We start from the raw sequence: 14,050 nt of genomic DNA, 5'->3' as shown, positions 1-14,050 counted from the left end.
TCTCTGTCCTTCGCTCTCTCTCTTTGTCTCTCTCTCTCTCTTTGACTCTCTCTCTCTCTTTGTCTCTCTCTCTCTCTCTCTCTCTCTGTCTCTCTGTCTCTCTGTCTCTCTGTCTCTCTGTCTCTCTGTCTCTCTGTCTCTCTGTCTCTCTGTCTCTCTCTCTCTCTGTCTCTGTCTCTGTGTCTCTGTCTCTATGTCTCTGTCTCTATGTCTCTGTCTCTCTCTCTCTCTCTCTCTCTCTGTCTCTCTGTCTCTCTCTCTGTCTCTGTCTCTGTCTCTCTCTCTGTCTCTGTCTCTGTCTCTCTCTCTCTCTCTCTCTATGTCTCTCTCTCTCTGTCTCTATGTCTCTCTCTCTCTCTCTCTCTCTCTCTGTCTCTCTGTCTCTGTCTCTATGTCTCTCTCTCTCTCTCTCTCTCTCTCTCTCTCTCTCTCTCTCTCTCTCTCTCTCTCTCTCTCTCTCTCTGTCTCTATATCTCTGTCTCTCTGTCTCTATATCTCTATCTCTCTTTCTCTGTCTCTCTCCCTGTCTCTATATCTCTCTCTCTCTGTCCTTCGCTCTCTCTCTTTGTCTCTCTCTCTCTCTTTGTCTCTCTCTCTCTCTCTCTCTCTTTGTCTCTCTCTCTCTCTCTCTCTCTCTCTCTCTCTGTCTCTCTGTCTCTCTGTCTCTCTGTCTCTCTGTCTCTCTGTCTCTCTGTCTCTCTGTCTCTCTGTCTCTGTATCTCTCTCTCTGTCAAGACATCCTAATGACACTTTGTTAGTAACAACTCTACAAAACACTCCCAATACCCCATCCTAGGAGATACAGTCCTGTCCAGCTCACTCCTCACAGACCGCTAGCCTGTATTTACGACCGGCCTCCCCGGCTCTTTCAAAGCACGTTTTATTATTGGAAAAGGATAGGACAATTATTTTTATGATAACTGTGTTTCTAGCTAGCTGGGGCCCAGGAGATAGGTGTGATGTATGGTGCTGCTGCTAGGCCATGAGAGAAGAAGAGAGGAGAAAGGTTATTTTTCTCCTGTTGACAGACCGATGGAACAGGGGAGATAGCAACCTGAGGCCTCACAGTACTCCAGCCACACACGTAACACTGGAGCACTGGACAGAAGGAACTAACTGATAGAGGAACCTGGAAATTGAAAAATGTCCAACCAAGACATTTAATCTCACCAGGAGAAATACACTTTCTTTCTTGAACATTTACATAATATCTCCAATTCTCACCAAGCTAAGCATTTACATAAGTATCTCCCATTTGAACAAGTTAGCCACCCATTCTGTGACAGTCGTTTTGTTTACTTTAATCCACAGTGTTCTGTCCTGTCATGAATCACAAATAGGAAATTGAATTGAGTTGCTGTACGTTCATGTGTGGCTTTTTGAATTGCCTCTTGTTCGTCTGTTGTTTTCTGTTGTTCTACAGAGGCTGGAGGAGGACTGTCCTGCCATGCCCCATGCCTGTAGCTGTTCTCAGGACAGTAAAGGACCTCCCGGACCCACAGGACCTCCCGTAAAGTCCTACTACTGCCTTTATTCACTGTCTCGGGGAATAGGGGGCCCTTTTAACACACCTTTTAACACCATACAAAATAATCCTAGACAGAAAACAACACTCAGAGACCTCATTTCTCCAGAGAGCTGTCATAGCAGGCAGGAAAAGAGACTCCAGGGGTCGACAGAAGGAAATCCAAACCAGATACCTGCCGCCTGCCTAAAGTCATTTTGGTGAAACATTCCCGGTCTGGGGAGGGTCAATATCACTTAGTACTGTGGACGTGTCTCCGCCACAGGTGGACATTGTTAGGGGAAGGACCCCAACAGAGTGAGAGACTTCATACATTCTGCTGGAGAGGGAGGGGGTGGGAGAGAGAGAGCGAGCGAGAGAGAGAGAGGGATAGAGAGAGAGAAACCAAGAGAAAGAGAGAGAGAGGGATAGATAGAGAAACCAAGAGAAAGAGAGAAAGGATAGAGAAAGAGAAACCGAGTGAGAGAAAGGGGAGAGAGTAGTATGTAGAATGGTTAATCTCACTCCACGCAGCAGCAGAGGGTAGGACCTGATATGACGACACTGCAGATAAATGAGCTCATTTAGAAGGCGTCAGGTCAGGTGATGTTGTGTACTCAGCTCGCTGCCAAGGGGAAAATTAAACAGGTTCCAGGGCCACTACGGGGCCAACACTGTATCAACACACAGACATGTTTGAGAAAGTCATTATATGGATATGGATTTATCAAAGCAGATTATTCCTCTCTCTGCTGTCTACACAGTTTCCACATCCATATGGTCCAGGTGGAGCCTATAGGCAGAGTTTAAAACCACAGTGGAGGAAGATTTAATCTGAGGTTCCTCTATAAACCATCCTCTTTATGTTTCTGTGGTCGTTGGCTCTGATCACTGTTGACCCACTAAACCCTGGTTATAACATTAAAGCTGGACTGGAGTTAAAGTGGGGCTTTGTCAAGACACAATACTCCTTGCTGAAGGTGTTGACCCCGTAGTAAAACTGTTCCTGCCCTTTAATTCTATTATTCTTTTGTGTGTCTTCAATCACTGATATTATTATAACCGACTGAGCGTGTGCAGGACGTTAATCAAATTTGAGCTTGTCCTGCCTCTGCCTCTGCTATCAAAGCCTCCAGCCATAGGACCTATTAGCACCTGGCTCCTTGTCCCCGCAGGGGTGCCATTAAGGCAAACACAGGAAGAGGAAGGAAGCCTTTGAGGCCAGATGGGACAATTACTTCCAGATGCCTTTGTCAGTTAGAGTAGAGTCAGGATGGGGGGAGGGACAGGGGGACAGGGAGGGACAGGGAGGGGGGGGACAGGCCTGGGATGGGGGAGGGACAGGGAGGGGAGGGACAGGGTGGGACGGGGGGAGGAACAGGGAGGGGGAAGGGGGGGCAGGCCTGGGACCTGGGTCAACCCCAGCAACCAGTGTCTCCATCTGTACAGGGCAAGACAGTAAACACAGTTCTCAATTCTGTACAGGTATTTTATTTAATGAAAGAAAGAGACAATAGCCCCAATCTCTGTCGCCCAATGAAATACACGTATTAATTTCACCAACGTTTCAACCACAAGCTGCCTTCATCAGGGTTCCAGATGACGTGTTTACAGCTGATTCCCAGTCAGATGTACAGTATGGTTATCATGGTGTTTACGGTCTGATTCCCAGTCAGATGTACAGTATGGTTACCATGGTGTTTACGGTCTGATTCCCAGTCAGATATACAGTATGGTTACCATGGTGTTTACGGTCTGATGTCCAGTCAGATGTCCAGTATGGTTACCATGGTGTTTACAGTCTGATTCCCAGTCAGATGTACAGTATGGTTACCATGGTGTTTATGGTCTGATTCCCAGTCAGATGTACAGTATGGTTACCATGGTGTTTATGGTCTGATTTCCAGTCAGATATACAGTATGGTTACTATGGTGTTTACGGTCTGATTCCCAGTCAGATGTACAGTATGGTTACCATGGTGTTTACAGTCTGATTCCCAGTCAGATATACAGTATGGTTACCATGGTGTTTACAGTCTGATTCCCAGTCAGATGTACAGTATGGTTACCATGGTGTTTATGGTCTGATTCCCAGTCAGATGTACAGTATGGTTACCATGGTGTTTATGGTCTGATGTCCAGTATGGTTACCATGGTGTTTACAGTCTGATTCCCAGTCAGATGTACAGTATGGTTACCATGGTGTTTACGGTCTGATTCCCAGTCAGATATACAGTATGGTTACCATGGTGTTTACGGTCTGATTCCCAGTCAGATGTACAGTTTGGTTACCATGGTGTTTATGGTCTGATTCCCAGTCAGATGTACAGTATGGTTACCATGGTGTTTATGGTCTGATTCCCAGTCAGATGTACAGTATGGTTACCATGGTGTTTACGGTCTGATTCCCAGTCAGATGTACCGTATGGTTACCATGGTGTTTACAGTCTGATTCCCAGTCAGATGTACAGTATGGTTACCATGGTGTTTATGGTCTGATTCCCAGTCAGATGTACAGTATGGTTACCATGGTGTTTATGGTCTGATTTCCAGTCAGATATACAGTATGGTTACTATGGTGTTTACGGTCTGATTCCCAGTCAGATGTACAGTATGGTTACCATGGTGTTTACAGTCTGATTCCCAGTCAGATATACAGTATGGTTACCATGGTGTTTACAGTCTGATTCCCAGTCAGATGTACAGTATGGTTACCATGGTGTTTATGGTCTGATTCCCAGTCAGATGTACAGTATGGTTACCATGGTGTTTATGGTCTGATTTCCAGTCAGATGTACAGTATGGTTACCATGGTGTTTACAGTCTGATTCCCAGTCAGATGTACAGTATGGTTACCATGGTGTTTACGGTCTGATTCCCAGTCAGATATACAGTATGGTTACCATGGTGTTTACGGTCTGATTCCCAGTCAGATGTACAGTATGGTTACCATGGTGTTTACGGTCTGATTCCCAGTCAGATATACAGTATGGTTACCATGGTGTTTACGGTCTGATGTCCAGTCAGATGTCCAGTATGGTTACCATGGTGTTTACAGTCTGATTCCCAGTCAGATGTACAGTATGGTTACCATGGTGTTTACGGTCTGATTCCCAGTCAGATATACAGTATGGTTACCATGGTGTTTACGGTCTGATTCCCAGTCAGATGTACAGTTTGGTTACCATGGTGTTTATGGTCTGATTCCCAGTCAGATGTACAGTATGGTTACCATGGTGTTTATGGTCTGATTCCCAGTCAGATGTACAGTATGGTTACCATGGTGTTTACGGTCTGATTCCCAGTCAGATGTACAGTATGGTTACCATGGTGTTTACAGTCTGATTCCCAGTCAGATGTACAGTATGGTTACCATGGTGTTTATGGTCTGATTCCCAGTCAGATGTACAGTATGGTTACCATGGTGTTTATGGTCTGATTTCCAGTCAGATATACAGTATGGTTACTATGGTGTTTACGGTCTGATTCCCAGTCAGATGTACAGTATGGTTACCATGGTGTTTACAGTCTGATTCCCAGTCAGATATACAGTATGGTTACCATGGTGTTTACAGTCTGATTCCCAGTCATATGTACAGTATGGTTACCATGGTGTTTATGGTCTGATTCCCAGTCAGATGTACAGTATGGTTACCATGGTGTTTATGGTCTGATTTCCAGTCAGATATACAGTATGGTTACTATGGTGTTTACGGTCTGATTCCCAGTCAGATGTACAGTATGGTTACCATGGTGTTTACAGTCTGATTCCCAGTCAGATATACAGTATGGTTACCATGGTGTTTACGGTCTGATTCCCAGTCAGATGTACAGTATGGCTACCATGCTGTTTACAGTCTGATTCCCAGTCAGATGTACAGTATGGTTACCATGGTGTTTATGGTCTGATTCCCAGTCAGATGTACAGTATGGTTACCATGGTGTTTACAGTCTGATTCCCAGTCAGATGTACAGTATGGTTACCATGGTGTTTACGGTCTGATTCCCAGTCAGATGTACAGTATGGTTACCATGGTGTTTATGGTCTGATTCCCAGTCAGATGTACAGTATGGTTACCATAGTGTTTACGGTCTGATTCCCAGTCAGATGTACAGTATGGTTACCATGGTGTTTATGGTCTGATTCCCAGTCAGATGTACAGTATGGTTACCATGGTGTTTATGGTCTGATTCCCAGTCAGATATACAGTATGGTTACCATGGTGTTTACGGTCTGATTCCCAGCCAGATGTACAGTATGGTTACCATGGTGTTTACAGTCTGATCCCAGTCAGATGTACAGTATGGTTACCATGGTGTTTATGGTCTCCTTCCCCCCTTCCTTTCTTCCAGGGAGGTGCTGGTATCAGAGGGGCCAGGGGAGATCGAGGGGAGCCAGGCAATGTGGTAAAGTATACCATTCAACCTCCATCACACTGTGCTGCTCAGTGCTTACACAGGGTGTGTTCCAAATAGCACCCTGTTCTCTCTATAGTGCACTGCTTTGGATCAGGGCTCTGGTGAAAAGAAGGGCACTACATTGGGGATAGGGTACCATTTGGGACTATGCCAATACAGCTCAGTGTTTCTACAGTAACACATACTGGAGGGTCTCCATCACAATACAGCTCAGTGTTTCCACAGTAACACATACTGGAGGGACTCCATCACAATACAGCTCAGTGTTTCCACAGTAACACATACTGGAGGGGCTCCATCACAATACAGCTCAGTGTTTCCACAGTAACACATACTGGAGGGACTCCATCACAATACAGCTCAGTGTTTCCACAGTAACACATACTGGAGGGGCTCCATCACAATACAGCTCAGTGTTTCCACAGTAACACATACTGGAGGGGCTCCATCCCAATACAGCTCAGTGTTTCCACAGTAACACATACTGGAGGGACTCCATCACAATACAGCTCAGTGTTTCCACAGTAACACATACTGGAGGGACTCCATCACAATACAGCTCAGTGTTTCCACAGTAACACATACTGGAGGGACTCCATCACAATACAGCTCAGTGTTTCCACAGTAACACATACTGGAGGGGCTCCATCACAATACAGCTCAGTGTTTCCACAGTAACACATACTGGAGGGACTCCATCACAATACAGCTCAGTGTTTCCACAGTAACACATACTGGAGGGACTCCATCCCAATACAGCTCAGTGTTTCCACAGTAACACATACTGGAGGGACTCCATCACAATACAGCTCAGTGTTTCTACAGTAACACATACTGGAGGGGCTCCATCACAATACAGCTCAGTGTTTCCACAGTAACACATACTGGAGGGGCTCCATCCCAATACAGCTCAGTGTTTCCACAGTAACACATACTGGAGGGACTCCATCCCAATACAGCTCAGTGTTTCCACATTAACACATACTGGAGGGACTCCATCCCAATACAGCTCAGTGTTTCTACAGTAACACATACTGGAGGGACTCCATCCCAATACAGCTCAGTGTTTCCACAGTAACACATACTGGAGGGACTCCATCCCAATACAGCTCAGTGTTTCCACAGTAACACATACTGGAGGGACTCCATCCCAATACAGCTCAGTGTTTCCACAGTAACACATACTGGAGGGACTCCATCCCAATACAGCTCAGTGTTTCCACAGTAACACATACTGGAGGGACTCCATCCCAATACAGCTCAGTGTTTCCACAGTAACACATACTGGAGGGGCTCCATCCCAATACAGCTCAGTGTTTCCACAGTAACACATACTGGAGGGACTCCATCACAATACAGCTCAGTGTTTCCACAGTAACACATACTGGAGGGACTCCATCACAATACAGCTCAGTGTTTCTACAGTAACACATACTGGAGGGACTCCATCACAATACAGCTCAGTGTTTCCACAGTAACACATACTGGAGGGACTCCATCACAATACAGCTCAGTGTTTCTACAGTAACACATACTGGAGGGGCTCCATCCCAATACAGCTCAGTGTTTCCACAGTAACACATACTGGAGGGGCTCCATCCCAATACAGCTCAGTGTTTCCACAGTAACACATACTGGAGGGGCTCCATCACAATACAGCTCAGTGTTTCCACAGTAACACATACTGGAGGGGCTCCATCACAATACAGCTCAGTGTTTCCACAGTAACACATACTGGAGGGGCTCCATCACAATACAGCTCAGTGTTTCCACAGTAACACATACTGGAGGGGCTCCATCACAATACAGCTCAGTGTTTCCACAGTAAAACATACTGGAGGGACTCCATCCCAATACAGCTCAGTGTTTCCACAGTAACACATACTGGAGGGACTCCATCACAATACAGCTCAGTGTACAGACCACCACATAGACTGACCAGGTGAAAGCTATGAACCCTTATTGATGACACGTGTTAAATCCCGATTTTTAAGACTTGAGACTATTGAGACATGGTTTGTGTATGTGTGCCATTCAGAGGGTGAACGGGCAAGACAAAAGATGTAAGTGCCTTTGAATGGGGTATGGTAGTAGGTGTCAGGCGCACCGGTTTGTGTCAAGAACTTCAACGCTGCTGGGTTTTTCACGCTCAACAGTTTCATTTACATTACATTTACATTTACATTTAAGTCATTTAGCAGACGCTCTTATCCAGAGCGACTTACAATTTGGAAAGTTCATACATATTCATCCTGGTCCCCCCGTGGGAATTGAACCCTGGTCCCCCCGTGGGAATTGAACCCACAATCCTGGCGTTGCAAGCGCCATGCTCTACCAACTGAGCCACACGGGACCGGTCCACCACCCAAAGGCCATCCAGCCAATAATAACTGTGGGAAGCATTAGAGTCAACATGGGGGGGGGGTGATCTTAATATCTTGTAGCAGCTCAGTGCTTCCACAGTAACACATACTCTGGCTACAGTACGTGAGGGGCCACCTAGAACTTGGAACATAAAGAATAGGATGGAATTTCTTCCAATGAATAGCCTGAAACAACGGCTGAGATGTGGAGATACATGAATATGCAACGTAATGTGCAATTCTGTTATTTTTGGAGGATGTCACTGTTTTCACACACTAAGTGAACCTCGCCGTGTCGTTCTGGCTTTATGCCAGCAGTCTCCATGTTGAAGCCAAGAGAGGCTTGTGTGGGTTGTAGTTAAACAGGATCATATTACAGCTTATTTGGACTGTAGTTTCAGGACGCTGAAACGTTGTTATTCCAGTTCTCTCTGTGTCTGACTCACACCTGGGTTCAAATACCATTTGAAATCATTTCAAATACTACAGCTGTGCTCGGTTTCAACTTGCCTGTTGCAATGGAACGAATTACAAAAGTCCCAAAAGCGCAGGCGGCCACCTGCATTCAAACCCCACCCACCTGCATTGCAAACCCCACCCACCGGGCATTCAAACCCCACCCACCTGGCATTCAAACCCCACCCACCTGGCATTCAAACCCCACCCACCTGGCATTCAAACCCCACCCACCTGGCATTCAAACCCCACCCACCTGGCATTCAAACCCCACCCACCTGGCATTCAAACCCCACCCACCTGGCATTCAAACCCCACCCACCTGGCATTCAAACCCCACCCACCTGGCATTCAAACCCCACCCACCTGGCATTCAAACCCCACCCACCTGGCATTCAAACCCCACCCATCTGGCATTCATACCCCACCCACCTGGCATTCAGACCCCGCCTATCTGGCATTCTGACCCTGCCCACATGGCATTCAAACCCCGCCCACATGGCACTAAATCAAACTCAAGTATTTTAAAGATTTCAAATAGTGTTTGAACCCAGGTTTGGTAAATGGGACAGTTCCCTCTCTCCATCTGTACGACTGCTTTATCAGCCTCTAAGGCTGCAGGCTGCAGGCCTCCAGTCCCTCTGCTACAATCCAGTTTCACGCTCGCAGCTCGCTAACAAAGTTTACGACAGATGTTAACGGCGAGGCCATGCTAGGAACAGATTGCATTATGGTGCCAAACAAACCCAACCCAGGACGACTGTAATCTAAATTCAAATTTACTGTTGGGTAATGGCTAAAATACGTTCTAATTTGCATCCTATTCCCTATATAGTGCACTACTTTTGACCAAAGCCCTATGGTGCCATTTGGGACACAGACTAAATCAATTTCATAGAACACAGTCCCACAGAATGTAAAGGCCATTCTAATGAGTGTCCTCGGAGAACGGTCATGTGGGCTACCCGTTGTACTTTGTCTTAGCTTTATGATTATCACATTTATGTGTGGAGCGAGAGACCCAAGGCAATGGCATTGTGCTTTAGAAGGAAGGCTGTCAGACAGTAGCTCTAAAACCTGATGTCCAAACCTAGACGTTGAAGACACAGAACATATTTATCACCAGAGAGAAGACAAACTTTTAGTTCAATTCAATTTGATGTAAACAGGGCGGGCGGTTAATCAACTCTGTTGACTTTACATTAAGGTATGCTTTACAAATGTGTTCTAAAGGTTTTTAAAGTAGTTTATAAACTATTCATCAGTTGAAATATAGTTTATAAATCAGTAGTAAACAGTCCTGGGTTGGCTAACATTGTGCGATTTAAATACATGGTCTGTCTTCTCCAGGGGCCTCAAGGACTAGTTGGTGATAAAGGTCCTCCAGGACCACAGGGCCCCCCTGGTCCTCAAGGGCCGAGTGGACATTCCATCCAGGGACCACCGGTAAGATATGATATATGACCTATAACCCTGGTCCTCAAGGGCCGAGTGGACATTCCATCCAGGGACCACCGGTAAGATATGATATATGACCTATAACCCTGGTCCAGGGACAACCGGTAAGATATGATATATGACCTATAACCCTGGTCCTGAGGGGACAAGTGGACATTCCATCCAGGGACCAGTGGTAAGATATGATATATGACCTATAACCCTGGTCCAGGGACAACCGGTAAGATATGATATATGACCTATAACCCTGGTCCTCAAGGGCCAAGTGGACATTCCATCCAGGGACCACCGGTAAGATATGATATATGACCTATAACCCTGGTCCTGGGACAACCGGTAAGATATGATATATGACCTATAACCCTGGTCCAGGGACAACCGGTAAGATATGATATATGACCTATAACCCTGGTCCTCAAGGGCCGAGTGGACATTCCATCCAGAGACCACTGGTAAGATATGATATATGACCTATAACCCTGGTCCAGGGACAACCGGTAAGATATGATATATGACCTATAACCCTGGTCCTCAAGGGCCAAGTGGACATTCCATCCAGGGACCACCGGTAAGATATGATATATGACCTATAACCCTGGTCCTGGGACAACCGGTAAGATATGATATATGACCTATAACCCTGGTCCAGGGACAACCGGTAAGATATGATATATGACCTATAACCCTGGTCCTCAAGGGCCGAGTGGACATTCCATCCAGAGACCACTGGTAAGATATGATATATGACCTATAACCCTGGTCCAGGGACCACCGGTAAGATATGATATATGACCTATAACCCTGGTCCTGAGGGGTCTAGTGGACATTCCATCCAGGAACCACTGGTAAGATATGATATATGACCTATAACCCTGGTCCTCAAGGGCCGAGTGGACATTCCATCCAGAGACCACTGGTAAGATATGATATATGACCTATAACCCTGGTCCAGGGACAACCGGTAAGATATGATATATGACCTATAACCCTGGTCCTGAGGGGCGAGTGGACATTCCATCCAGGGACAACCGGTAAGATATGATATATGACCTATAACCCTGGTCCAGGGACAACCGGTAAGATATGATATATGACCTATAACCCCGGTCCAGGGGCAACCGGTAAGATATGATATATGACCTATAACCCTGGTCCAGGGACAACCGGTAAGATATGATATATGACCTATAACCCTGGTCCTCAAGGGCCTAGTGGACATTCCATCCAGAGACCACTGGTAAGATATGATATATGACCTATAACCCTGGTCTTCAAGGGCCGAGTGGACATTCCATCCAGGGACCACCGGTAAGATATGATATATGACCTATAACCCTGGTCCTGAGAGGCCGAGTGGACATTCCCTCCAGGTACCACCGGCAAGATATGATATATGACCTATAACCCTGGTCCTGAGAGGCCGAGTGGACATTCCCTCCAGGTACCACCGGTAAGATATGATATATGACCTATAACCCTGGTCCTGAGAGGCCGAGTGGACATTCCCTCCAGGTACCACCGGTAAGATATGATATATGACCTATAACCCTGGTCCTGAGGGGTCTAGTAGACATTCCATCCAGGGGCCACCGGTAAGATATGATATATGACCTATAACCCTGGTCCTGAGGGGCCATGTGGACATTCCATCCAGAGACCACTGGTAAGATATGATATATGACCTATAACCCTGGTCCTGAGGGGTCTAGTAGACATTCCATCCAGGTACCACCGGTAAGATATGATATATGACCTATAACCCTGGTCCTGAGGGGTCTAGTGGACATTCCATCCAGGGACCACTGGTAAGATATGAATATGACCTATAACCCTGGTCCTGAGGGGTCTAGTGGACATTCCATCCAGGGACCACTGGTAAGATATGAATATGACCTATAACCCTGGTCCTGAGGGGTCTAGTAGACATTCCATCCAGGGGCCACCGGTAAGATATATATATATATAAACACGTTTGCCTCTGGTTAAACTGTGTTCCATAACAGTATGCCGCATATGACTAATGTACAGTCAATAATTTGCAAACCATTCCATCTTTGTATGAAATGACAAAGGAATGAATGATTCAGAGTTTTTTTTCTTCTCATGTCCATTTCTGTTTCAGGGTGGTGATGGTGAAAAGGGAGAAAAAGGAGATGTTGGTTTACCAGGACCTCAGGTGTTTAAAGACATATATTCCTCAGCTCCATTTTGTTTTCCTCTCCTGACTCCCACAGAGACAATGTGATGTGACTAGTGATTTCTCCCTCCACAGAGACACTGCGATGTGACTAGTGATTACTACCTCCACAGAGACACTGTGTTGAGACTAGTGATTACTACCTCCACAGAGACACTGCGATGTGACTAGTGATTACTACCTCCACAGAGACACTCTGTTGAGACTAGTGATTACTACCTCCACAGAGACACTGTGATGTGACTAGTGATTACTACCTCCACAGAGACACTGTGTTGAGACTAGTGATTACTACCTCCACAGAGACACTGTGTTGAGACTAGTGATTACTACCTCCACAGAGACACTGTGTTGAGACTAGTGATTACTACCTCTACAGAGACACTGTGTTGAGACTAGTGATTACTACCTCCACAGAGACACTGTGATGTGACTAGTGATTACTACCTCCACAGAGACACTGTGCTGTGACTAGTGATTACTACCTCCACAGAGACACTGTGATGTGATTAGTGATTACTACCTCCACAGAGACACTGTGATGTGACTAGTGATTACTACCTCCACAGAGACACTGTGTTGAGACTAGTGATTACTACCTCCACAGAGACACTGTGTTGAGACTAGTGATTACTACCTCCACAGAGACACTGTGCTGTGACTAGTGATTACTACCTCCACAGAGACACTGTGATGTGACTAGTGATTACTACCTCCACAGAGACACTGTGCTGTGACTAGTGATTACTACCTCAACAGAGACACTGTGATGTGACTAGTGATTACTACCTCCACAGAGACACTGTGCTGTGACTAGTGATTACTACCTCCACAGAGACACTGTGCTGTGACTAGTGATTACTACCTCCACAGAGACACTGTGATGTGATTAGTGATTACTACCTCCACAGAGACACTGTGATGTGACTAGTGATTACTACCTTCACAGAGACACTGTGATGTGACTAGTGATTACTACCTCCACAGAGACACTGTGCTGTGACTAGTGATTGCTACCTCCACAGAGACACTGTGATGTGACTAGTGATTACTACCTTCACAGAGACACTGTGCTGTGACTAGTGATTACTACCTCCACAGAGACACTGTGATGTGACTAGTGATTACAACCTCCACAGAGACACTGTGTTGAGACTAGTGATTACTACCTCCACAGAGACACTGTGTTGAGACTAGTGATTACTACCTCCACAGAGACACTGTGTTGTGACTAGTGATTACTACCTCCACAGAGACACTGTGCTGTGACTAGTGATTACTACCTCCACAGAGACACTGTGCTGTGACTAGTATTTACTATCTCCACAGAGACACTGTGTTGCTACCAGACTAATGGAATCAGTCACATGATACAACCTGGTACATAGGGCTTCCCCTGCTGCTACCAGAATCAGTCGCATGATACAACCTGGTACATAGGGCTTCCCCTGCTGCTACCAGAATCAGTCGCATGATACAACCTGGTACATAGGGCTTCCCCTGCTGCTACCAGAATCAGTCGCATGATACAACCTGGTACATAGGGCTTCCCCTGCTGCTACCAGAATCAGTCGCATGATACAACCTGGTACATAGGGCTTCCCCTGCTGCTACCAGAATCAGTCGCATGATACAACCTGGTACATAGGGCTT

The 14,050-nt window shown here is 46.1% G+C and overlaps 1 protein-coding gene across 5 annotated transcripts in view; it reads left to right on the top strand.

Annotated features, from left to right (window-relative positions):
• LOC129856837 (collagen alpha-1(XIV) chain-like) overlaps window positions 1–14,050 on the top strand; it is a 254,053-nt gene that overhangs the window by 192,981 nt on the left and 47,022 nt on the right. For all 5 annotated transcript variants that reach the window (XM_055924547.1, XM_055924545.1, XM_055924543.1 and 2 more), the window contains exons 36-39: window positions 1,424–1,510; window positions 5,858–5,911; window positions 10,093–10,188; window positions 12,323–12,376. In XM_055924547.1, the coding sequence (XP_055780522.1) occupies window positions 1,424–1,510; window positions 5,858–5,911; window positions 10,093–10,188; window positions 12,323–12,376 (291 nt within the window). The remainder of the gene's footprint in view (window positions 1–1,423; window positions 1,511–5,857; window positions 5,912–10,092; window positions 10,189–12,322; window positions 12,377–14,050) is intronic.

The sequence above is a fragment of the Salvelinus fontinalis genome, chromosome 6 (assembly GCF_029448725.1).
Source record: "Salvelinus fontinalis isolate EN_2023a chromosome 6, ASM2944872v1, whole genome shotgun sequence".
Classification (NCBI taxonomy): Eukaryota; Metazoa; Chordata; class Actinopteri; order Salmoniformes; family Salmonidae; genus Salvelinus; species Salvelinus fontinalis.
This window is presented reverse-complemented; position numbering and strand designations above follow the sequence as displayed.